At 40.6% G+C, this 26572-nt stretch overlaps 2 protein-coding genes across 4 annotated transcripts in view; one reads left to right on the top strand and one right to left on the bottom strand.

The window, feature by feature from the left end:
• Positions 1 to 12220, top strand: part of GOLM1 (golgi membrane protein 1) — a 61386-nt gene extending 49166 nt beyond the window's left edge. For 2 of the 3 annotated variants that reach the window (XM_047701172.1, XM_047701173.1), the window contains exons 7-10: positions 1948 to 2107; positions 2728 to 2994; positions 4484 to 4597; positions 10407 to 12220. In XM_047701172.1, the coding sequence (XP_047557128.1) occupies positions 1948 to 2107; positions 2728 to 2994; positions 4484 to 4597; positions 10407 to 10483 (618 nt within the window). In that variant the 3' untranslated portion in view covers positions 10484 to 12220. The remainder of the gene's footprint in view (positions 1 to 1947; positions 2108 to 2727; positions 2995 to 4483; positions 4598 to 10406) is intronic. The other variant, XM_047701174.1, reaches the window with a different exon arrangement.
• NAA35 (N-alpha-acetyltransferase 35, NatC auxiliary subunit) overlaps positions 12125 to 26572 on the bottom strand; it is a 94549-nt gene continuing 80101 nt past the window's right edge. Inside the window, 9 exon segments of the mRNA XM_047698881.1 lie at positions 12125 to 14265; positions 14907 to 14987; positions 17557 to 17679; positions 18074 to 18214; positions 19345 to 19412; positions 20279 to 20415; positions 23719 to 23897; positions 24486 to 24584; positions 26208 to 26274. Of these exon segments, the coding sequence (XP_047554837.1) occupies positions 14206 to 14265; positions 14907 to 14987; positions 17557 to 17679; positions 18074 to 18214; positions 19345 to 19412; positions 20279 to 20415; positions 23719 to 23897; positions 24486 to 24584; positions 26208 to 26274 (955 nt within the window). The 3' untranslated portion in view covers positions 12125 to 14205.

Genomic DNA, 26572 nt, shown 5'->3' with positions numbered 1-26572 from the left:
CTTTTGATCTTAATTATGAGTGTTTTTATCAGGAGGTGTTGGATTTTTGTCAAATTCTTTTTCTCAGTTTATTGAGATGATCGTGTGGGTTTTTTTGTCTGTTATACTACTGATACACTGTTATACAGATTTTTAGATGTTTCACCTTGCGTTCATGGGATTTATCCCTCTTGGTCATGGTATGTAATCTTTTTATATGTTGCTAGATTTGGTTTGCTAGTATTTTGTTAAGGATTTTAGTGTTTATATTCATAAGAGATACTGGTTTTCTTGTAGTGTTTTTGGTTTTGAGATCTATTAATATTGGATTCATAAAATGAGTTGGGGCATATTCCTTTCAGGGTTTTGGTTTTTTTTTTTTTTTGGTGGTTTGTTGTTTTGTGTTTTTTTTTTTTTTTTTTTTTGGAAGAGTTTTTGAAGATCTGGTATTGATTGGACTGTAAATGCTTGGTGGGGTTCACTTGTGAAGTCATCTGGGCTTGGGCTTTTCTTTGGGGGAAGTTTTTAAATTACTAATTCAATCTCTTATATAACAAGTCTTTACACATTTTCTATTTTTTTATTTTTTTAAAGATTTTATTTATTCATTTGACAGATAGAGATCACAAGTAGGCAGAGAGGCAGGCAGAGAGAGAGGAGGAAGCAGGCTCCCCGCAGAGCAGAGAACCCGACGTGGGGCTCGATCCCAGGACCCTGGGATCATGACCTGAGCCGAAGGCAGAGGCTTTAACCCACTGAGCCACCCAGGCGCCCCAACACATTTTCTATTTTTAAAGAAATTTGAGGGAGAGGGACTGGGTGGAGGGGCAGTGGGAAAGAATGTGGGGCTCGATCTCACAGCCCGTGAGATCATGACATGAGCTGAAACCAAGAGTCAGACGCAACCGACTGAGCCATTCAGGCGCCCCTCACATTTTCTATTTCTTGCGTCAGTTTTGGTAGTTTGTATTGTTCTTGGAACTTGGTTACTGTCCTCTAAGTCATCAAAGCTGACATAGTTATTCGTGGTGTTCCTTTTTAATATTTTTATTTGTGTAAGGTCAGTAGTGTTGTCCCATTTTATTTTTGATTTTAGTAATTTGAGTTTTCTCTTTTTCTTGGTTAATCCAGCTAAAAGTTTGTTAATTTTGTTCAACTTTTTGAAGAACTAACTTTGATTTCATTCATGTTCTCTATTTTCCTGTTCCGTATTTCATTAATTCCTGCTCCAGCCTTTATTCCGTCCTTCTGTACTTTAGGTTCTGTTTGCTCTTCTTTTTCCAGTGTCCACTGTCTTCCAGGTGGAAGATTAGGTCACTGATTTACCATCTTCTTGATATAGACCTGCACAGTTCCCTCTAAGCACTGCTTTAACAGCCTCCCATAAGTTTGGTATGTCATGTATTTGTTTTAATTTTTTTCGAGATGCTCTCTTTATGCCTAGTGATTCCTTTGACCCATTGGTTTAATTTAGGAACATGTTGCCTAATTCCCACGCGTTTGTGAGTTTCTCACATTTCATTGTCATTGATAATTTCAGTCCATCGTGATTAACATCATACAGAGTATGTTCTCCAGTCATTTCAGATTTGTTGAGGCTTGGTTCATGGCCTAGCCTCTGGCCTGGGGAATGTTCCATGTGCCCTTGAAGAATTTGTTTTGCTCTTGTCAGGTCAGTGTTCTACGGAAGTCAGCCTGGTCAGGTTTGTTTATAGCGTTCAGGTCATCCTTGTCCTTGTTGATCAGACTGCTAGAAACCTACTTGTTAATCTGTTACTGAAAGTACTTTCTGGGAGATCTTAACCTTTGACCTTTGGATTTATGCCAGGTAGTATGGCACAACTAGGGTAGATCAAAGCATTTCTCGGGGTTTGGGTGTTTTGTCAGAAGGATGTCCGTTGCCTTGCATGGGGTTGTTGTGAGGTTTAAAGTCACGGAGCCCCCGGCTGTCGTGCGTTCCTGTTTCAGCTCCGAGCCCCCAGCGAGCTTCAGCCCAGGCCGCAGGACGCAGACCTGCCCCAGGCAGAGGTGCTGCAGGTGAAAGGAAACGTGCCCAGCAACGGCGAGCCCCAGACACCAGCCCCCAGTTCTGAGGCGGCTTTGGATTTAAAGAGACAAGGTGAGAGAGGTAAGTGAAGCCTGGTAATTGCACATTTAAGCCCTAAGATAGGCATAGTGGCAGTATGGCCACGTGAGGCAGATGGCCTCATGGCAAAGTGTCCCTGTGGGAGGCAACTGGTGAGGTGGGTTTGGGCTGCTGGAGGCAGGTGAAGGTCTCTCCGGGTGTCTGGAATTGGGGTGGCAAGGCTTTTCCTTGTCTTACTGTCATCCCTGTAGACCGAGTTCCCTGTTCTTTGGCAGCGTGTGACGGTCCAGGCTGTGCTTCACCGAGGACATTGGGACTGTGGGATTACGGAGAGATGCCTGGGCCTTGGGCAGCTGTTATGGGAACAGGGGGCCTTGTCTCAGATACATATGATGGTCGGATAACTTCGACTCATAGGTTGTCACTGAAATCAAATAACTTGGGCAGATTTTCTTCCTAAACCGCTTCTCTCGTCTGTTCTGAAGTTGAGCTGCAGGTGTGGAGAAGCCACAGTCTTTGCGACGCCACAGAACCAATCACCCAGTTGCTCCCCGCCCACAGCCCTTGGGAAGGCTCTGGGAATTGAGTGGTGGGAGGGTTTTTGTTTTCATTTTAATTCAACTAAATGCTGGTGAGGTCACAGCTAACTGTTCTCTGCACAGAGGAAACCAACGAGATCCAGGTCGCCAGTGAGGAGGAGCTTCCGAGGGACAGCCTGGGGCTGCCCCCGGAGCCCGGCCGCGAGCAGGCTGTGGAGGCAGACGCACCCGCGGCTGGAAGAGGCCCCGGGGGAGCTGGGCCGGTGGGCCAAACCGCACGGGCGCCAGCGGCGAGGCTGGCCAGCCAGGAAAATCGGGAGGACCTCGAGCGGGATCAGTTTGTCGTCCCTGATGGGCAGGAGGAGGAGGAGCAGGACGCTGCCGAGGAAGGTGGGTGCGCCGCTCTGTGGGTCGTCTGCGGACTCCTCTCCTCTGCTCTTCGTCTGACGCGGGCAGGGCCCCTGTGAAGGGCCGGGTTGGCGATTTGGTGGTTCTTGTTCGCTGGGTCTCTGCGAGCATGCGGGAGGCGGGAGGGAAGAGCGCCGCGCACGCCGGCAGGTGGAGGTGTCCAAGTGACACAGCGGGCAGGCGGTGGCTGGGGGCGGTTTCAGGCGGAAGGCCGTGGGGCGGGTGCTCGGCGTGGAGTGAACGCTGCCCCCGCTGGGGAACACGTGCCCTGCCTGGGTCCGCATCCGCACGCGTGGTCACCACCAGTGCCTGGTGAACGAGGGGGGGGGCGGTGACTGGGTCGATGGGGTTTCGGGCATATTTGAGCCTTGCAGCAAAGTGACCCATGACTCCCATCTGGTTCGGTGCACTTTTTTTTTCCCCCCAAAGATACAGTGTGTATCTTTTAAAGTGTGGGAAAACTGAGATCAACAATATTCTGGGATGTATTTATGTCCCTAAAAGCTGTTCCAGCCGAGCCAGGAACACTTATGGACAATACCTGTGCTCTGGGACAAGAGTGGGAGAATGTGCTTATTTGTGGAAATTGCTGATTCCAGATCTCATTTGTGCTCGAGTTTCTCTTTCTGAAGACTGTGTTTTCACAAGGTTTCAGTTAAAGAATTAAAAAGAAGAGGAAGCTCGGGTGGCCGATCCAGTGGCACTCAGGTTTCAGACTGGCCACCGAGGGTAGCATGAGAAGACTGGTTTGAGAGCCTGGGGCCGCTGTCGCCATCACATCTGTGGAGTAAAGCCTCAGGGCCCAAAGGCGTGGCCCTTGCTTCCACTTCAGGCATTGAGTCCAGGAGATGTAACTAGAACCAGGTTTCCCAGACACGTGTTTCAAGGAAGATTTTGTTTACTTACCTATACATGTATGTACATATATGAATATGCCTCTTGAACGCCTTCGGCCCTGATCATCTAGCCTGGTGGAGGTCCTCTGCAGGGCTTACTGTGGCTATGAATGGTCTAATTCTGTAGGGGTGATGGAAAAGCCTTTGGCACCCAGTAGCCACTCCCATTTCCTTCCTTCGGAGCCACGGGCCCTTCTCAGGAGGTGCCGTCACTAACTAGAAACCTGTTTCTAGCAACAGCGCATGGCACCTTCTTTTAACCTTGAGTTGATGGCTGCTTAAAAAAAACAAAAACAACCCTGGGATTTGGGGCTAATTAGCTAGTTTCCCGAGTTCCAGCCCAGAATACAGCCCTGTGTTGAGGGTCTGGGCATATATGGACTCAGAGTTGAAGTGGGGGCGTTCACAAGCGGAGGACTCGCACCAGCTCTTCGTACTGGCAGCGGGAACACAAGCGCCACCGTTCTCTGAGAGGTCGCAGAGAGACCTGATAAGCTGTGACTGGGCTCTGGAGCTCCTGTGGCATTGAGAGAGTCATGTGGGTTGTATTCTCTGTGCCTGTGTTCATTTTTCAGGGAGACACCAGCAAAAGCTGGGGGGAGAGGAGGACTATAACATGGATGAAAATGAGGCAGAATCAGAAACTGATAAGCAGGCAGCCCTTGCAGGGAACAACAGAAACCTGAATGGTAAGAGGCCTGCCGAGGCGGTGGGCTTGCCTCGTGTTTCACATTGTGGTCCTTCGTTCCCTTTGGCAGTGACTAAACACTGAATCCCAGCACTTATAAGTAATGCATCCAGGGGCGCCTGGGTGGCTCAGTGGGTTAAAGCCTCTGCCTTCGGCTCAGGTCATGATCCCAGGGTCCTGGGATCGAGCCCCGTGTCGGGCTCTCTGCTCGGTAGGGAGCCTGCTTCCCTTCTTCTCTCTTTGCCTGCCTCTCTGCCTACTTATGATCTCTGTCAAATAAATAAATAAAATCTTTAAAAAAAAAGTAATAGGTAATGCCTCCAGTCCAGAAGCCTTTGAACATGGGGCATTGGAGGGAAGGGGAGGATTGAGAAGTCCAAGATGAAGACCTCCCAGAAGGTCTGTGTGTGTAGGGGGCTCAAGCCCTCAGGTGTTGGCTGGAGGATTTGTCTTCATGACACCTAAGGATTTTCCAACAGATGGCTAGGTCACCTCTCGTCACACTGTATCAGTAATCCAAAAGCCCTTACATCTGCACAGTACTTCCAAGCAGCTTTTTAGAGTGGCACTTTGCATTATTATTTGGAATTTTGAAGAGCCCTGGCCAGTGGAATCTATCAGCTTCTGGATTTGTCCATATGCTTGTGATTGGATTCTGGTTGGACAGTTCTGCAGCTGCAGTGTGCTCCTCTAGCTCCCCACCAGGAGGCAGGTCATGGCAGGTCGACGGCTTGGTCAGGGTATTGCCCGCCGGCCTCGTCCATTGCAAAGGGCCATTTTCCCTTAGTAACAGAAGTCATCTAGAAGGCGATGCTTTGAAACGGTGTGGCTTTAGCGTCCATTGAAAAGCCTTGTCTGATGGTGGCTTCTCTACTGCTATCACCCTGCCACATACCCTCTTGTAGTATCATGTGGTTTCATGGTTCCCTTTTATAAAATTCATTTTACCAGATTCTTAGTGTTTCCTTTCCTGGTTAAGAGTTCTATACATGCTAGGGAGATTGCCCTTTATCTGTGGTGTAAGTTGCAAATACTTCTTCCCAGTCTGTTTTGGTTTTATGTATGGTGTTTTTCGCCATATGAATGTTTCAAAATACTTCTTTTCTTTTATTGCCTCTGAATATTGAGTCCTAGTAAGTTTTTCCATCTAGTGTTGGAAGAATTCATCTGTGTGTTTAAGTATGCTTTCAGATTTTTCTTTTAGTTCTATTAAAAAGTAAAACACAAATTCAGAAAACCACACAAATGTCCTTTTTAAAAAAATATATTAATTTGACAGAGAGAGCGCACACACAGTGGGAGTGGCAGGCAGAGGGAGAAGCAGGCTCCGAGCCAAGCAGGAGGGAGCCCCAAGTGGGGCTCGATCCCAGGGCGCTGGGAGCATGACCCAAACTGAAGGCAGATGCTTAATGACTGAGCCACCCAGTGCCCCTAAAAACAATGTTTTTAGATTCCATCCCCACCCACCTCAAAGACTAGAACTTGACCAGCCCTCCAGAAGCCCCTTTTCTCCCCATAATAGCGCCCCCTTTCCTGACCTTTCTAGTAGGCATTTTCTTGCATTTCTTTGTGGGCTGAACACTCAAGTGGGCATCCCTGGACACCGGAGTTTAATTTTGCCCATCTCCTTAAAATTGCTAGCTCTTAAAATCGTAGTCTACAGGTTCCCCCTCCACTCCTTTCCTCCATTTGCCCTGGAGTTTTCCATAGTCGGTATAGTGCTGATAGTACCTTCATAGTGCTGTTTAGTATGTTCTTTCCTGTTTCCTGCATATTAGCAGCAGATATCCACAGGCTTGGTTCAGATTGGGCACAAGCCCTTGGTAAAGTGGGAGGCGATGGCGTGTTCTTCATCAGGAGGCAAGGAGCGCCTTTCTTTTTCTGACAGAACTAGTAGTTGATATTCAGTGCCTTCATTCATTCATTCATGGTATTCTAATTCAGCTTTTTCTATCCTACTAGTTAATTGGAATATTTTTATGAACAGGCAAGTCAGTGGTTTTAGTTATATAACATAGGATAAAAATGCTTGATTCTTTTTATTTACCCATTTTCAAAATAATGAATTATTTCCCAGTCATCCTTTGAAGGTGAAAATACAAATTCATTGAATTTAAAGCTATTTGATGGGTTTTGTTTAATTGTATTTATTATCCTTATTGAAATTCAAGTTGTCCTGTCTTCTTTGGCCAGTGGTACCTTCCCCCACTTTAATTTGAACCTTCAGGTCCTTTGTCTCTTCTCCCTGTCCTGCTCAGCCATAGCTCTCCTCCATACTCAGCCGTTCCCCCTCCCCTCGTGGGGCTCTACCTGGGAAGGAGCCCCAGAAAGGAGTCCTGGCAAATGAGTGTCAGAAGTTCATGGGGCTCAGCCTCCTCTGGCCCTTCAGTCCTTACCACAGCTACTTTGTGGTCATCTGCTGCGGGAGTAGCAGAAAGTCTCCTGTTTTCCAGTTGCAGTTTGTCCCTTCGCCTAGGTACTTTCTGGTGTAAGTCTTTCGGCTGTTTGGGGTTCTCCTGTTCTATTCTTAGGTCCATCGGGTGCTCTGTGGTTCCTGTTTTCTTTCTAGACTCTGCTAGCCTACAAGCACCGCCCATTGTTTTCGTCTCTGCTTGTATTTTGGGGTCTACAGGCTTCCTTGTCATCTACTCCTATAAATGTCTGACTTTTGAGTTTTTCAATGTAGTCGCTGTATGTAGGGACCCTGAAATACAAAAACTATGGCACAGTTGTCCCCATTTTTCCAGGATCATCATCTGTTTTTATATTTTACATTTAGATCTCGAATTCATAATTAATTCCAAATGTATTCAGGTAGCGTGGCACAAGGTTGGGTCCAATTTTCTTTTTCCTAAGGGAAAGGCCAAGGCCACTGATTTGAGGTGCCACCTTTACCAAATAAACTTCTATATGCACTTAGGTCTACTTTTCAGACTTTCTGTTCCATTGGTTTCCCTGCTGACTCACACTATACCACACTGTTCTAAGGATAACAGCCCCCCCCCCCTTTAAAGTATCTGACAAGTCTACTTGTGGAAGAGTTTGGTCAAGATCTCTTTGAATAATGCTTCTTCCCATCGATTCCTGCTTGAACTCAGATCAGAATGTTAGATCTTACCATTCTACGTCTCTTACCCTGTTTTTTTCATAATACCCATTTCTGCTTCCCTGATCTACATTCAGAATTTCCTCAGACATAGCTTTGAGATCACCAGTTTTTCCTTCAGATATGCCTTATCTGTTAATTCATGCTTTGTTTCTAATTTTCTCATATCTAAACTTTCTTATTCTTTGCCCATGTTTAGAAACGTTTTTATCTTCCAGTTGCAGTATCTGAAAAACCTTGTGGGTATTTATCAGATTGTCCTTAGGATACCTTCTTTTCTTGGGTTTTGTGTTTTTTAACTTTTTAACTGTGAGCTACTGGTTTCCTGGGAAGAGTTATCAGTAGGAAGCCTCTGGGGTTACACTGGCACTGCACTAGAGGTCATTTGCCTCTAGCAGTCTCAAGAAGGGCATGACAAAATCACCACTTCTTTAATAACGTAGATTCTCTTCAAGGTATTTTTTGGATCACAGAGGAAATGTGAGTTCAAACTGTACAGTTGCACGGTCATCTCCTAGTTAAGAAGTCCTCCTCCTCAGTCTAACCACTGGAGTTTCTGGCCGTCTTTCTGGCTGTGCCATCTTCATGGCAGACTTATGCTCCATTACCTTTATTTTAATCCAAGGACATGAGCCTTTGGGAGTTGAGATTCAGCTTTATTTAGAAGTCCCCTTCTGGACTTACCATCCAGACTGGAACCCTCGTCTTTAGTTTTTGTCCCTCTGCATCTTTGCACGCTGTGAAGAGAGGAGCCCAGTGTCTTCAGGCTTTAGAAGTCCTCAGGGTAGAGCTAGCTTTGATGTTTATTACCTTCAGGGGTTGGAACTTCCACTTCACGTTTGGCCTCACAGATTCTTTCTTCAATTGCCATTATAGATGGTGCATTTTAGGGTCTTTGAAATTTTTTTCAGTTTGAAAATGATTGATTTTAATTTAAAACAGAATTTCCATATACCTTTCACCCAGGTTCCTCAAATATTAACATTTTACATAACCACAGTCCAATTATTGAAATGACATGAATATCGATACAATGCTATTATGCAAATTCAGTAAATTGTCCAACTTAATATCCCTTTTCTGGTCCAAGATATAATAATCCAGGATTATATACCATAGTGTCACACCTCCCTAGGGTCCTTTAACTCAAAACCATCTGTCTTTATCTTATGACGTTGATAATTTTTTTTGACAGAGATCACAAGTAGGCAGAGAGGCAGGCAGAGAGAGAGAGAGGAAGGGAAGCAGGCTCCCTGCTGAGCAGAGAGCCCGATGCGGGGCTCGATCCCAGGACCCTGGGATTATGACCTGAGCCGAAGGCAGCGGCTTTAACCCACTGAGCCACCCAGGCGCCCCTGACATTGATAATTTTTGAAGTGTTCTGGCCAGTTATTTGGTAGAGTCTCTCAACCTGGATTTGATTCAACAGTGTGTTCTTTGGGGCGCGTGGGTGGCTCAGTTTGTTAAGTGTCTGCTTTCCGCTCAGGTCGTGATCCCAGGGTCCTGGGATCGAGCACCATGTCAGACTCCCTGCCCAGCAGGAGACCGGCTTCTCCTTTTCCCTCCTGCTCTTGCTCTCTTTAAAAAAAAAAAAAAAAAGTGTGTTCTTTAAAGTATCTTTTCATATTTCATCCAGCATTTATTACAGTTGGCAGAGTTATTTGTGGTTTCTAGAAATAGGTTCTAACTTGATTTTTACTTTCTTAGACGGTTTAGGTGATTTTTTTTATGCAAAACATAAGCATATTAGCAAGTCAGAATTTTAAACAAATAAAGTCTTTTTCTGTTCCTGTCATCGATTCCACTCATTTGTGTACCTCAGTCCTTGACTATTTGGTGTGGTTACGGTCCTAACATCTGTTTTACTATCCTTTCAAATCAGTCTAGTGTCCTAAATGTTTGGCTTTGCAGTAGAGCTCTGGGATTTTCACCCCCTACATACAGGGGTCCCAGGATCATACTTCACCTTGTATGAGGCTTCAAACGAAGGATGTGGGCAAAGAAAAATTCTCTGTAAGCTTTAAGTTTCAAGGATTGTCATCACCATCATTTTAAGATTCTATCATTGAAACAGTTTAAGATCCTGCTTGCTCCAGGGAAATGAGAAGAAAAAGGCCTTAGTTCCAACTTTATTAGAGAACTTTAAAAGACAGTATTAAGGCATTTAACAAAATCATTAACCATTTAATGTGTTGTAGTTGTAAATCAGCATGGTGGTTTTAGGTTTTGTGAGGTCTTTTGTCATTTGTGTGTCAAAGGATAGAGTAAGGATGATGGGAGCCACATGAAGACTTCAGCTCTGGAAAGCAGAAGCTTCAGAGTAGCGAGAGCTGACTGAAGCTGCAGGGGCTCTGAGGGCCTTGTGCTTCCTGTTGGAGGGACACCAACAGGAATGCATGGAGCACAGAGCACAGAAGACTTGTGTTTGTGTCACAAATTTTATGAGGACATGGGGCATTATTATTTTAAATAGGAAGTTTTTAGGTGTTACAGCTTTATTTCATGGCACCATGTTGGCTACACATGTAGTCTCTTCACTATCTTGTCCTTGATTAGGAATGCAGTTCCTAATCTGTTGCTGTGGGAGATACTGTCCTCCTGATGAAGCAGTCCCTATATACTCAGGTCAAACAGAAACTGCCTGGCTGGTTTCCCTAAATATTTTAATGTTAGATTATGGTTTTTATTTATTTTTCTTTTTTAGTTCTTAATGCTGAAAATCAGAAAGGAGACATGATAAATTTACTTGATCAGCATGAAAAGAAGAACCAAACACTCTGAATCAACTGGAATCCTATACCTCAGGATTGAAGAGAGATCACTACAAAATATTTGAGGAGATGAATACTGTGAAATGTCCTAAGTAAAATTTGCATCTAAAGATGATTATTGTGGAGTTTTAATATGTACTTTATGTAGGAAAATGATTGTGTTGTAGATGGTTTTGAGGGGTATTTTCAAGGTGTTTATACTAAGGTTCAAAATTTGTCAACTAATAGGTATGAGAAGATCAACATCAAAAATAGAACCCCAGTTCTCCAAGTATGGGGACAGTGGTGCTTCAGAAATTCTGGAATATAACTTAAAAAAAAAACCAAAATCAAAGCCTGTAGGAGGAGTCTGTCTTCTGACACCAAGAGACCCACCACACCTGAGAATTCTTCTCTGGTCCCTCTGGTGTCCTTCTTCACATACTGTGCTGAGTGGCCAGTATCAGCCTGATATTTCTGTTCTCCCAGGTCAGTGCCGAATGATTACTGGCTTATGCTCTCATGTGCTCACTTCTGGTTCAGATAGTCAGGGGCCTGGAGCACAAAACTGTTAAACATCACTAGCAACAGTTTTAAACAAGTCTATATACAAAGGCATTTTATGTGAGAATTTAAAAAAAAACTACTTGTATAACCTGTCATTAACATACAAAAATGCTTGACTTGTAATTTTGACATTTGTGATCTATTTTTACTTTGCTTAGTAATGTGTGGACAAAGCAAAATCTTCTGTATTAAGTCTATGTTACCAAGAGCCATGAGTGGATCAGACTTCAGACAGAACAGGGCTAAAGCAGAGGTCACCCTGGGGCCTGTGGCAGAGCAAGGAGGGGGGGGCAGCACAGCACTGTGGGGGCATGTTGGCTGTGGACAGACTGCCCACTGCACCATCATAGTGAAAAAAGAGGACGCTGATGTTAAGAGTATACACAGTGTTACACAGGGGGAGAATTTAGAAAGGCCAGAGAAATGCAACAGTTGTTTTTGCCATAGTCCATACATTTGGCTTGTGGCAAATGACTATCAAAAGTGTTTTAAAAATCAAAAGTTAATGTTAATTTGAAAAGGTCTAATCGTAATTCAAATTCAGTTGCTTTTCAGTATTTCCAGTAAATAGGCTCTTGCCACTTACAAATGACTGGCAGAGTCATACTCAGGATGCTCAGGTTTTAAGGGTAAGAAGGTGGTGATGCTTATTAAATACAAGTCACCGGACTTGAGATGCAGGAGCCTCAGACCACCTGGGATAACCAGTTAACGTTGGAGAGGAAACGGGGTTCTAGAGAAGTTATAGGGCTATGCCACAGGCTGGAGAGCTGCTGAGCCACATGCCAGGCTCCTCACCTGGTCTGGACTCCTGGTGCCCCTGGCTGGCACTGAAGGCAGGACCTGGTTTGCATTCAGGTTAAGATCTCCAGTGAATGCTACTCTATAGGTATCTGTTTACTTAATTACGAAGATTAAACTTTTCTATCCGGAAAAGGCAACTAAAGGGTGTTAAAAATAGCTCTGTAAGATTCCCTTTGTGTCTTAGCCTTATGGTTAGTAGTCTCTTGCTTTTTCAGTAAAGCGTCTGTTCATTTCATTTTAATTAGTGTGCACAGAGTTTTGAGAAACAAGACTGTTCAGCTGCATTGTTTTCCTTTACTGCCCTACTGGGTCCCTGAAAAATCAGCCTGCAAATCATGGATCAAGAGTGGTGGTCTGCCTTAAACCTTGTGGACTAAGATGGGACATCAATATAGGTGAAAAATAACCATGCTGTTTCCATCTTCACGTACAGAGGCGCCAAAGGCCATTCGTTCAGGAGGTGTGTACTGTGAGCGACCTCTCCAGACAGTCATGCTTTCTTACCACTGGCTTACCTTGACATCACATAGGCACCTGTTTTGAGGCAACAATTTATAGAGGTGACATGGCTGTTTTGTTTTTTGTTTTTAAAGCAAAACAAAAACCTGTGTAATACGTAAATAGACGGCAAACCCCCTACTTTGGTCTTTTTAATCAGCACCTATTCCAATTTTTAATAGGGTGAGTTCTTTAATTTACACCTCCTCTGTATTCTCAAATGGTATGTAGACAGGAATGTGATGACTCCTCTTTTCTTCTGCAGATGGGACTGCAGATTCCCTGCACAATACTCAGATATCTTGAGTAATGAGAGCACTGCAAATACTTAATGTACTTTCGTGTGGTGGAATTTGAGAAATAAACCAGTATGTGTTAAGTCAGTGTGCGGTCATGAAATAACTAGATCAGTAACTGGCATGATTGTTTTAATGGGTAGTGGTTGGTTGTCTATTCTCAGCAGAACCTAGAGTGGTGCAAGACAAGTGTGAATTCAGGAGCCTTTAAGGCCCAAGGGCTTGGTCTACTCCCACTAGGAGATTATTATAAATAACTGATAGAAGTTGTTGAGAATTCTATAAACTAATACTTGTCTCTGAATTTTACAAAAAATTAAAGATTCCATGAATTGTGGGCTGTTTTTTTCTTTTTTACATTGTTAGACTCTGAAAATGTTCATTAGTATCAAAGTTGGGGAAATAGCTTTATTGTGTATTTAAATGTGTATGTACTATTTCTCAGCACAGAGCAATACTTAAAGTGTACTGAGCCACTGTCCCTAAAAACTGGCTTATAAAGATTGAAGGATTACTCAAAGTCGGTATCATCCCATGCACTTCTGAAAAAGCTCAAGTAAAATGCTTCCATCCTTACTGGTGTGCCTGTGAAACACACCTCTGGGGAAGTTAAAGGACTTGAAATATTTCCTTTAAATTTATGCATAAACTTCATATAACAAGTTTTACAAACCAAGGCCTTTAGCCATCTAATACAGAATAAAAATCCATGGCAGCATGAGCCAGGAAGAGGACTGAGCAGGAAAGGAAGGTAGGGCCTCTAGCACTGGGCACTTAAAAGGTACAGGTGGAAGCCAGCAGATAATGGAAAGACCCCCACTTGAAAACATTGCATGGGTTAAACTGAATATTTAGTAGTGAACAAAAAGTATGCCACACTGAAACCTAACCCTAAGAATTAACAATCTACACATTCCCACCTCTCGAATGATGTCACTAGCAAACATTAAGCAGAATGTTTTCAAAGTGCCAAAATGAACAATTAAAGGATTTTTTAAAAACTTCTATATTCTTATAGGTATAGAATTTAAGACATCATGACACACAAAATCACAATCCCCATGTAATTTAGTCTCCCTAGACAGTTTAGAGGTTCCCCCCACCCATTCCAAGTGTATTTTGCCAAAACCCCATTCAAGTGTTTGACCAATCCCTTGTTTTAAAACTTTTGAATAATCTGTTTGAACTACTCAAGAGTAAAAACCTTCAGTTCTTAACATGCATCAAAGTGCTGTTGTTTTTCATTTCCAGTAGTGCATTTTTTGTCAAGAAATTTATTAACTTTTACAAACACTATTTTCACTCATTCATAAAAAATGATTTATGATTAAATCTGTAATAAAACCATATAACGTTCATCACTGCATTCGGTAAGACCAGTTTCATCCATGGAACATAACAAACCACTTTAAAACAGCAGTTTTCATTCACGTTGTATAAGGCTGTCAAATTAAAAGTATCTCTTATAATAGGCTGTTATCCAAGAAAGCCATTTCACTTCACGTTATGTGCTGAGACTGACGGATGGATCAATCCCCTCAGAATCTGAAAGTAGATTCTGCCCTTGATGTCCCCTTTTCAATGTCTCTCAAACAAGTTTCACAACAGGAAAGTATTTGTGAGCAGAGAAATCAAATTCAGGAGGAACCTGTAAAGAAAGGCAGAAATGAAAGAAATGTATTTACGAATCTGGAGGGAAAACAATGAGCTTATCTCTGGGTTTATCAGTCAAATAGTTAACGAAGGCGAATGGACTTAAATCACAGGAAAGGGGGGTGAGTCAGCACACTGTTCAGTTCCTGGGTCATGGACAGTACAGCAACAAAACGGCCTCTAGTAAAGCAAGGCAGAAGCTGAGGAAGGCCGAGAGCAAGACGCAACGGGAGTCGTCAGACACGAGGTCCGCACGGTACGCCAGTGCCTGGCAGCACACAGGCTGACAGAACATCAGCAAGGAAAGTTGACAGAATTGGCCATCTCTTGAGCCACTGAAAAAAGCCTTTAATTACTGAAGCATTTACTTTTCCACAGGCAGAGGACTTTTTAAAAACCTCTCCCATAATTTGTTTTCTCACATTTTCTGTTTTTCTGTTTTACAGTAATTTACACAACGGAGGGGAATGGAAGGGCAGACTTTAGAAATTAAATCAATAAAATCTCTAAGTTTCAAAATAAAAGGGCAAGCTCTAGTTATTTTTCTGCCACGGAACCTCTTTTAAAGGGATAATTTTTTTTTTTTAAGTTCTACAATAATTTAACCCCCATTTACTTTCCCCACAGTGCGCTTACCTTAGATTCCTTTTTGTGTCCTCCTGCCAATAACTTCATGACCACAAAGTTGGGTTTGGCAACCTTTAAAATTCTACTGACCTAAACAATGAGCAACATTAAGCTATCAAAACATAAAATTCAGAGTCAAAATGTCTTTATAATATAGGAGCTTTGCACAAGGTAAATGTTGATATTTTATTAAGGCAACTTAAAACGGACAGACACACTTTCCCATGACCACAGAGCGCTCTGCATTGGGCCAGCCGCGGGGCCCCGGGTCTGCTCTCACCAAGCCTGAAGAGCATCCGGCCGCAAAGGCAGCAGCGGAGCGCGTGCGGCCCAGACCACAGCTGGAGTGCTCGGACATCAGGTACTAGCTAGCAAACCTCTGGCAAGTTCTCTAGTCTGTTTCCCAGTTTCTGCATCTATAAGCATGGGGACAGACTCGCCACCACCGCACAGACCTGCTGGGAGGATTACTAAGTGACCCAATACACACTCCGAGCTTAGAACCACGCCAGTGAGGAGGAGGTGTCCTGTGTTTCCTGTCACTCCTGACTACACTCGCCTGAAAGGTTTCACCTGAACAAATGAACAGCAGAGGACTGACTGGAAGGCTGCATTCCTCCGGAGAGGGAGTAATGTGCAACCTGAAGAAAGAAGTTCCCACTGCTCCTGGTTGCTGACTGGCCTCTCCAGAAACACATCTCACCACAAGTTTGGAACAGCTTCTCCTCAGCCCTGGCCAACACATCCGCCCGTCCACATGACAGCTGCATCTGGGCCTCCAACAGGCACGTCCCAACCTGAGCTCCTAACTCCTCAGCCCACCAGCTCCGGATCCACTTGCAGCCTCTTCCACTGGTTCCATCCACCCAGAGGCTAAGGCCCAAATCCTGAAGTCCTCCTTAACTCCTCTCTTCCTCACCCACACTCAGTCCAACTTGCTTCGGATCCCTCCACCGTCCACGTCCTCTCTCACCAGACGACTGCTGCGGCCTCCACTCCCACCTGCTCCCACCTCTGCCCCTACCACCGGCTACTTCCAGCACAGGGGCCAGAGTGAACCTTCAGAACAAAAATCCAATCTGGTCGCTCCTCTGCTCAAAAACCTCCAATGTGAGCACCCCTTGTTCATCCCACTCAGTCCGTACCCTTGGGGCCTTCCTTTACACGTGCAGATCCCTCTGCCCACGCAGCTCCACCCGCAGGGGCCACGGGACCTGCTTTTTCACCTTCTTCAGAGATTTGCTCACGGGCCGCCTTAAAAGAGCCTAACCCGCCGCTGCCTCCTTACAGTATTCACGATCTCCATTCCCAGCTTGATTTTTCTTCATAGTCTTACGATCTTCTAGTGCGCAATGTAACTTACTGTCCAGAACCTCTACCCTTAAGAGGGCAGAGATTTGCCTAATTTTCTTCACTAGTTTTTACCACAGGCTGCGGACACAGTAGACAGTCAACAAGTATTCACTGAGTGAACGAATTAATTCACTGAAGGACGTATGCCATCTATTATAGGTAACTTCCTCTAATTTTTACATTCCCCCTTGTATTTTATTACACGATTATACATAAAAGTCATCTCTCTCCTATGCCTGTTTCCCAAGGCTCCCCTCCCAAGAAACAAACATTGTTATCAACTCTCACATAATTCTCACATCTCCTTCTGGAGATACATTTGCACACACACACAATCCCTGGACCCCTTTCGATTGAAACGGCAACATACTATACACCATTCAGTGCTTCGCTCTTTGAAGAACATTCCATTACAGTATGTAACAACCTTCTGTGTCCTTTCCAAGACTCTGCAGTCTGGTATGATTTATCTATCATCACTCATTTGACAGTCTCTGCTGAGGGGCAGTGAAGTTTCCTCACTTCTTCACTCTGACAATCCTGCTGCAAGGAGGACTCTTGTGTATTAGCGACTTGCTGCCCTCACTGCCCACATGTGCACGTGTGTTAGATAAACCCCAAGCAGCAGAACTGCTGGCCTAAGCATCTGTGCTTTCTTTTAACAGGTAAGTGCTATTAACTTCCCTTTCATGGAGGTTGTACCAAGATATACTCCCCCAACAGTCTGAGTGTTATACGCAAAGCATTCTCATTTGCGGAATACATGCATGTCAGTATTATCAGGCATACAGCAAACTGTGAAAGCAACCAGTGGCTGCAACTTCGGATTCTGCAAGTTCCAAGGTCTATGGGATAGTATGTCAAAACAAAGTCTTTGAACTTTATTTTAAATGGTCAAATGGAATAGGTTTTTACTTCCTGTGATAACTGACCAGAGCATTTTTCATATTTTTAAGATTTATATAATTAGATTTTAATATCATAAACTATACATTAAAATAAAAAATTTTAAATGTCACCATTTCTAAACTGTGGATCACTCTGAATCCCATTTCTGTTCCTCCTACTCACTTTGTGGTTCTATGTCTTAATTTCTCTGCACTGATCTCTAAATTTACACAAAGGAGCTACTTGCTTTCATGAGCTAATTTTAAGTCTTACAAGGTTAGGCTAGCAAAGCCACTTAAAATCCTTGCCAGAAACATGACAGGCTTCACTATTAATACTGTAAGGTTCATTTATCTTCCAGTAGTAAGATACGTATTTCCTGCCAAGCTTTTCCTCCAGAATTACTGTGACCGCTTACCTCATGGTCTGGGTTTGGGATATTTTCCAGGATCATTTTTGCCTGCTGAAAGTGCTTACTAGCTGCCACATATAGTTCTGGAGACTGAGGAGGAGGACTGTATTTATTGAGGTCAGACATTTCCTAAAAAAGGGGGGTGGAATACTGTATTATTCAAAACATGTTTAAAATGAAAAACTCTAAAACAGCTTTTATAATTAAGAATTCTACCCCGACTCATGATTCATATATGGACACTAAACCAAACACTTGACACGTGTCCCTATTTTTCCCTACATAATATTCAATTCCCAATTACCTCAGCTTATCCCCATACTTAAAATAACTCTTAATGGAATGAGTGCATCCAGAAAGAGCCAAATAATTTTCATAGGAATTAAAATTCTTTTATCACCTTGTCACTGGTCCAATAATATTCTGATTTGACTATTTTAACGAAATGGCTAGGTACAAACAGCATATCTCTAAGCCGGTCTAAGACTACTTCCTTTACAATTGCTTTAGTGAGCAGAGTCACCTTGAACTGCAGATAGTGCACCGGCGGTGGTGTCATTACACTGTTGAATGGGGCAAATCTGTGCTCATATCGAACTTGTTCACTATCAAGCTCAAACTTGGGTTTTCGTACTTTGCCATCCATGTCAAATGCTACCATGGTCTAAAGGAAAAAGAAAATAAAAGAGTCTATCAATTTGAAAAAGTGAATTCCTCATTAATACAGAGTAGAAAACAAGAAACAGCTATTTACAGAGTTAAAACAATTTTAAGGTTCAGAAATCAGGAATAGGAAGAGAAAAACGGGCTTTAGTATTCATTTTTATTTTATATGCCATATTTACATAAAATTTTTCAAGTTCCAGTGTTTAATCCATTACTATTTTTCCCAGTGAAATTGTAACACATGTACATTATTCTGCTATGATATATGCTTTTACAGTTGCTTTGAAACCTTCAAGTAAAAGTTTCTTAGGAAAAAAGTCCTATTATAATAAGAAAAGCATAGGTTCTGTTTCTCAAACAGAAGTCCATGTTCTGTTTTATATATTTTAATATAAGCTGCCTCAAACAATTTCCTGAATTGCCAAGTATAACTTAAGAGTTAGCACCTGTGGGGCGCCTGGGCGTCTCAGTGGGTTAAACCCTCTGCCTTCGGCTCGGGTCATGATCCCAGAGTCCCGGGATCGAGCCCCGAATCCGGCTGTCTGCTCAGCAGGGAGTCTGCTTCACCCCCGGCTCCCCCACCCCCGTCTGCCTCTCTGCCTACTTGTGATCCCTGTCAAACAAATAATCTTAAAAAAAAAAAAAAAAAAAAAAAAAACACTTGCTAACTCCTGAAAATGCTTGCTTAAGCCATTCATTGTGGAGCCTACTCTCTTCCTAATATGCTCCTAAAGAAATACAAACCCCATCTCTTCCAAGAAACCTTTTCTGATCATGAATCAGAAACTCTGCCTTCTCTTATTACTAGTGGCACACATATCGCCTGACCTGTCATTACCTAGACACCTGAGACAAGGATCACATCTGATTAGAGTTGGTGTTCTTAAATGTATTCAGTAGAAGATATGTGACACATGTCAAGTGTGTTAAATTAGTACTCGTCTACAAATACTTGCTAAACAAATTAATGAAAACTAGACTTGGAAAAAAGGTAAACTTTAAGCAGATAGTAAACACAAAGGTACAATTAGAATCTGGAAAGAATCACAGAAAAGAGTCCATTTTAATTAAACTATGTAACAGCAATGTAGTTAAAAAGCAAAGACAACTTCATTTGTGACAACTTACTTTAAACATCCCAGCACACATGTTCTGATATGCCTGGCTCATTGTAATTTCTCGGCTCAAGGGGCGAACTATAATTAAAAAGAAAATTATCCACAATTTTCCCCCTCCTCTTGCATTACCGCAGGAGAAAATCTAATTTAAAAAAAAATCTTCCACCTTGTTTACTAAAATTAAAAATTCAAAGTTTATTCCTATAGGTTAAATTTTATTTTATGGCCCAAATCTACAAAAATTAAAATATAACTGAAAGGCTTTTTAAAAAGCCATGTTCCCTAAATAAGTAATACCATAAAATTCTAATATGAAATAATTTTAACTTTTGAATTCACCATGCAGACCTAATTTCTGAAATAGAAAACCCACGCATACAGTTCTTTAAAAACCCACCCAAACTGTTGAAATCCTAATGAAATACACAGTAATATTTTGTAGCATTTGTAGCAATATCTGTACCCTTCTACTAGTGATCAAGAGGGCAGTGCCTTTGAAACCTTTCTTTCTCCTCCTGGGCTTTGGGCGTTGCACCAAGGCCCTCTGTGATCATCTTTCTGTGCCACTGTAATAGCACAGTTCCAGATCGACTCCCCTCCAAGCGGTGAGCCTTCTGTCAAAAGATCAAGGGTCTCCTGCTGCCTTGTTCCTTGACTCATCCTGCTTACACATTCCATTCGGCTACTTCTTGTCCTAAGGTCTTCTAACACATAGAATAGCAAAGAAGTAAAAGAAAAGCAAGGGAAGGCACCAAAGAGGCTTGGGTCACTAACACTGGGATTCACTCTCTACCTTTTACTTTCTGAAGAGAAGATGGGCCAGAACTGAAATATAAGGACTCATTCACTCATAGCAAGGCGTAGGCAGTTCTCCATCTGTTTGTAGAAATTGAAGTGTACTCCAATGTTAGTTACTTCTTAAATTTAAAAATAATCCACGGTACCTTTCTTCTTTTTTTTTGTTTTTTTACTGCTCCGGCCTTTCTGCTGCTCTTCCATGATCCTTTCCTCTGCCATCTGAGAGCCATCAGCACGACTTAATGTCGACATCAACCATGCATAAAGGAATTCTGAGAGATACCTTCAAGTGTACCAGATATTAGTTAATGGAAGATGTCTAAATGAGATAGCTTTATCACTACAAGTACTGGTATTAATAGAGAGATTTTTAATACTGCTTTAAAAAGTAAAAAAGAAAAACCCAATTATCCAACTAGATAATTGACAGATTAGATTTTATAAGAAATTAGCATTACAAATGATTAACTTCTCCTTTCTTGTACCCTTATATTGCTGGACAATGCTGAAAATATGCTTAATTTCCTACAATGATACACACTTTACAACCTTTCAAAAGACTTCTTGATAATTATATTTATATATGTTAAACATATATATAAGTATATATGTAACATATATAAAAATATAAATATATATACATTTATATATAAATTCATCAAATGAATGCTCATTAAACAATTTTTTTATTATATCAGGACACACTTCACCTCAGCCTATTAACAATATTTTATTTTCCCATTAACTGCAAGAGAAAGCAAATACAGAGGAAAAAAATGTAAAATTACGGCATTATATCAAAGCATTCTAAAAACTAAGAACATTCAGACTTATAATTTACTTGAGTTTATTCAATAAATTAAACATGAAACAGATTATTCCACCCAATACTAACTTTTCAGAAGCTTAACCAACATTACATTCTCCAATGCCCAGAAAAAGAAGTTCAAATCTAGAATATGAATATATACAGTTTATACTATAATCTACATTAAATTAAGAAACACTACTACATTAAGCTAAAAATCAAAGATTTATTAGGAAGTTTATTATTATCAAGGATGAGCATATAATGCCTATCTCTAAAATTCTCCAGAAAGTTGTAAGGCAGTTTACAATATTAAAACATGTACCCTCCCACCAAAAACAAAACAAAACAAAAAAAAAAACGAAAAGAAAATTTAAAGTAAAACAATAACTAGTCAAAAGATACACCTGAGGATAAACATAATTCCTTTTTGTTGTAACCAAACAACCCCACAGTCTATAAATCAAAACCGTACTGGCAAAAACCAAAAACCAAAAACCCCCTCCAAAATGCCTGGAATGGATTAGGTGCTGTATTTTAAAGCCAAACTGAGCACTGTGCTTCCTGGCAATGAGGGTCAACTTGGAATTACAGTTTTATTTCATAAAACAAAACAAAACAAAAACAAATAGTTCACATGAAGAGAAAATAATTCCTGACAATGAATTTAAGAAAAGCATTTAGAGTATCCTTTTACAGGGTACAAATGATCCTTCCCCCATCACACTACAAAATCTGAGGGTCTATATCTTAACTCAGTGAGAGGATTTCTACAGGGAATTAATGCTGCCTTCTACCTTCCAAATACGAATACAAGGACTGATAAGTGAAGGATAGAGTTGGCACCAGTCAGGCTTTTCTTATCAAATATCAGATATCTCAGTGAGCTTTTAGTAAAGGCACTATCAAAATTAATACACAGTTATATCTAAAGAGAGTCAGGGTACAGATATTCTAGACCAGTGGTTCTCAAATTGTAATCTCTGGATCAGCAGCACTATCACCAGAACTAGTTAGAATGCAAATGACTGGATCCTATCCCAGATCTACTGAACGAGGATCTCAAAGGACCAAAGCCTAACAAGTCCCCATATGCACGGTAAAGTTTAAGAATCAGTGTTTTCTACTATTCATTTTTAAGCACCCACATGCTTTAGGAATGCTTATATTCATGAACAATAACAACAAGCTTATCTTGTGAAAATGCTGGAGCCCAATCTATAATTTTGAAATTGAAAAGCAATTAAAACTAACATGAAAATAGACCACAAGTGTATTTATAGGCAAAAACTAAAATTTCTTTCATTAAAAAAAGAAATGAATTGCTCAAATATGCAGATACATTTCTAATGGAGTGTTTATATGGTTATCATTCATTTGCCGAATTAAGAGCCCAATTCTTTATGCCAAAAAGCATATAAAAATTTTATTTTGAGGAATCAAGGGCACAAAAGCTTCCCATTAGCTGCCTCAAACCTGCGAAAGAATCTGAGTGTGTTCCCCTACAAAATATCTGGTCTGAATACGGTGTCTACTATGAGTAACAAAATGTATCCCAAATAGCTATTTCAACACCGGTTGGTAAGAGTTGTTACCTACATAAATATTGGAGAGTACACGGAATAATATTATCCTCATACTACTTTAGTTCATGTTCAAATTCAAGTTTCACAGCCAAAAAAGTTGTATGTTAGGAGCTCTAGCAGCCATGATAACAAAACCATGTGTCAGTGTGGAAGAGAATTACTTTCTTTCCCTTATAGCAGTGATTCCAAGGAATATACAGTATCTTAATCTACTATGTTAAATAATTCAAATATGAGTTAAAAGATGAACCATGTTGGGGCGCCTGGGTGGCTCAGTGGGTTAAAGCCTCTGCCTTCAGCTCGGGTCATGATCCCAGGGTCCTGGGATCGAGCCCCACATTGGGCTCTCTGCTCCGCGGGGAGCCTGCTTTCTACTCTCTCTCTGCCTGCCTCTCTGCCTGCTTGTGATCTCTGTGTGTCAAATAAATAAATAAAATCTTTAAAAAAAAAAAAGATGAACCATGTTAAGATCTTATACACTAAACTTAGCTGTTTGTCATGAGCAACACTGGTTATTATTTTAATAAATTACCACCATCCTTGGCCAAACTAAGAAAAAGATCATTGGCTCTTACTATTTTTTTTTCCTGTGGCAGCTTTCCCATGCCTACAGTATTTCCAAGCATCCTCTTTCTAGATTTCTCATCCTCAAATGAAAGTGAAGAACTACTGGCTGAGGACGGTGATCCCTTATCAGCTCCTTCCAAGCTCCTGAGATAAATCCCCAAGATAGCAGTTTGCAACAGTTATGCTCCCAATGATAATCTTAGCCACAATTTCTTCTCAGAGGAAAGATCTAGTTCAGATTTTGAACTTTAATTCAGTTAAGTACATTCTACAGCTAGCACCCAGCATCACTAAAGTCAGGACTAAATGTATGTGAATTTTTCTCTCTACAAACAAATGAAAGCTCTTCAATTAATCCATTTACTTTGGAGCCATTTTTATTAGCTTTTAAATAAATACTCAATAGCTGGAAAAAATGTATTTGTATGCTGTTATAGCACTTAAAGATAGATGTTCAAGATGATCTGGCTCTAATTTTTAGTAGACATTTTCCAATTATCCCACAACTAAAGTTAAAATACATTAAATGAAAAAGTACCCTGAAATTATCTTCTGTTCTACAGATGCTCTCTCAGATCTTATCTACTCTACCCACCGCCAATTTTAACTCATGCTGTTCTCTTACCAATATATGTAGTAGTACTCGTGCATGCTGTAGAGCTCCAATTCAAAGCCACTCAGAAGATACTGGATCATAATTCGAAGGTTATGATAAAGGACCCAGGTACCTAAACAGGCCAAATGTTGCCTTTGGGGTTCCTGTTTCAACAGCATAGTGTGAAGGGCTGCATCAACCTTCTCTGCCTATCAGAATAAAATGTTGTAACATTGACTTTCTTTTCAAGGTAATGAGAGAATTTAAAAAAACGAAAACAAAAACAAACCAGCTAAGATAGCATTTAAGCAGAAAATGTAAAACTTGTCACATAAAGAACTTGCACTTTCAAAACATTTTTGGTTAGATTTAAACTTCCATTTCACAGTGGATAACGTTTGTGTAAATACTCCTTAAACTAAAAAGACACTTTATAAGACAAAAATGCAAAATATTGACTTCAGGTCTTAAGTTATGTTACCAATTAATATTGTTGCTTACAAGTTAAAAATTTTATTAGAATGTGAACCTGTTGTAAAACCATAGTTCTACATATATCTTATAATTTATTCTGATTACCCAAGAAATAATTTAAGATGTTTCTCAGTTTGGATTATTTTCTCTTTTTGTAAACTCTTTCTTTGATACATGAAATTGTTACACTGAAGTTAAAAATAAAATCATCACATTGAAAAATTAAACAGTCAAAATATCATCCCAAAGAATTATTTTTTAAAAATCTGAACAAGGTACCTGAATATTAATTCTGGAAGGGAGGACAACTTGTGGGCTCTTACCTCATCCTGCAAGGTAGCAAATTCCTCAAGAATATGACCAAGCTTATCTCTCTGTCGAGCCCTATTATGTCCGTGGATCTGAATAAGACTACAGAAGGGCTGTAAGACACATGTAGTTTGTTAACTGGCAACGTAAAACTACTTGGCACTAAAGAAAATTAACATTCCAAATTTTCAAAATGGAGTTTAAGGGGGGAAAAAGTACTGTGGATTTAAGAATCAGGACTGTGCATATTTCTTACACAGGCATATTTCTCACAGGCATTTCTTTTTAAGGAAACTCAACATGAGAATTCATCAACAGCCAGAAGAAAGTAGCTGTTAATGAAACTTGTTTTCATATGGCAAAAATATCTTACTTTGATCGTTAGATTTTAAGAGAATAATTTCTTTTCTGCTTATTTCCTGCTATAAGCCAACGTTCAAAGGTGACATTTCTGTGCTGCTTTAAACACACCTGAACAATTATAAGGCTCGAATAAGGGCTAATACAGTTGAACCCTGAATAACACAAACGTTAGGGGCACTTACACCCCATACAATCAAAAATCCATGTATAACCTTTGACTCTCCAGAAACTTAACTACTAATAGCCTGCTGTTGACTAGAAGCCTTACTGAGAACATATACACAGTCAGTTAACCCCTATTTTGTGTCTGTATTATATACCGTATTCTTTCAATAAAGTAAGTTAGAAAAAAGAAAATGTTATTAAGAAAATCCTAAGAAGAACAAAATGCATTTATAGTACTGTTACTATATTGAAGAAAATCTGTGTATGAGTGGACTTGCACAGTTCAAATCCGTGTTGTTCAAGGGTCAATTGTTCTCTAGAAACTTCTATTCCTATTCTACATAATAAAATACTATAATACTTCACTAATCAGACAGTACACATGAATGGTAGGATGCTCTAAGAAGCATGAATTAGAAGGTATCATTTTAAATTTGTACAGTTTGACAGATATTATCTCACTTGATCAATAACTAGCCTCTAAGAAGTACAGGGGCAGTATTAACACCTCACTGTTTAAAGACTGGGAAGTGTATAGAAAAGTAAAGTGACCTGTATGATAATGATAAAATATTAATGATAAAAATGAAATCTGGCCTTTTAGTTCTTTCACCATCCCATGCTGCCTTCTTATATGTATGTATATACATATTTTAATAACTGGAATTAGGTACCCAAAACTGACTGCTTCAGTTCTCCAAGAGAAATGTTTATATAATTAAATAAAAATGATTTATGATTAATTTAATCCACTACAAGATTTGTTATTTTTTTTCTAATTCCCTGAGATTTGAAATAAACTTGTGATCTTGTCTACATCAATAATTTTAATTTTACTATAATCCTGTTCATTAATGTACTACAAAGAGAAGGTATCTGGAACTTTTACAAACATTCCTTGTTTAAAAGGTCAAAAATAAGTAGTTTTTGTACCCATTTACAAAAAATGTGTACAACTTATCCTGTGGTCCCTGGGGGTTATAGTGAAGACATCAAAAGTGCCTCAGTATCTAATAACCTGCCAGGAAGACTTCAGGTTAAAGAGCTATCTACTTGAGTATAAGAGGAGACAGAAATTATTTATTTATTCAATGAAAACAAGTAAGAAATGTCAGATAAAAAAATAACAAAAATTAATGCTACTGAAGGAATTACACCCCACAATTTTTAAAGTATCCATCATAATGGTCCAAAATTGTAGCTCTTACCCGAACACAGTGAGTAACAAAGGAGTCAATACAGTCCTTAGCCTGGTGATTATTATACAGGCAGCACCTGTTAAGATAATACTCATTAAAATCAAACTATTTGGCCTACAAAAAGCAGCAGTGATTACTATAAGTGCTACCAACAAAGAAGGTGGGAAAAAGAGAAAATGGAATCAAATACATTACTAAATTAAAAACTAGCATTAGAAAAAAAAAACTAGCATTAGATTAGGAAATATTTCACTATCACTGTGTTATTCACATAAATGTACACTGTTTCCAATTCTTTCAGCTCTATCTTTGGACAGAGTTGAATCCAACAAGATGAAATTAACAAGAGAAGAAAAATTCCAAAGTGCCACTTT

This window comes from Lutra lutra, chromosome 13, assembly GCF_902655055.1.
Source record: "Lutra lutra chromosome 13, mLutLut1.2, whole genome shotgun sequence".
Lineage (NCBI taxonomy): Eukaryota > Metazoa > Chordata > Mammalia > Carnivora > Mustelidae > Lutra > Lutra lutra.
This window is presented reverse-complemented; position numbering and strand designations above follow the sequence as displayed.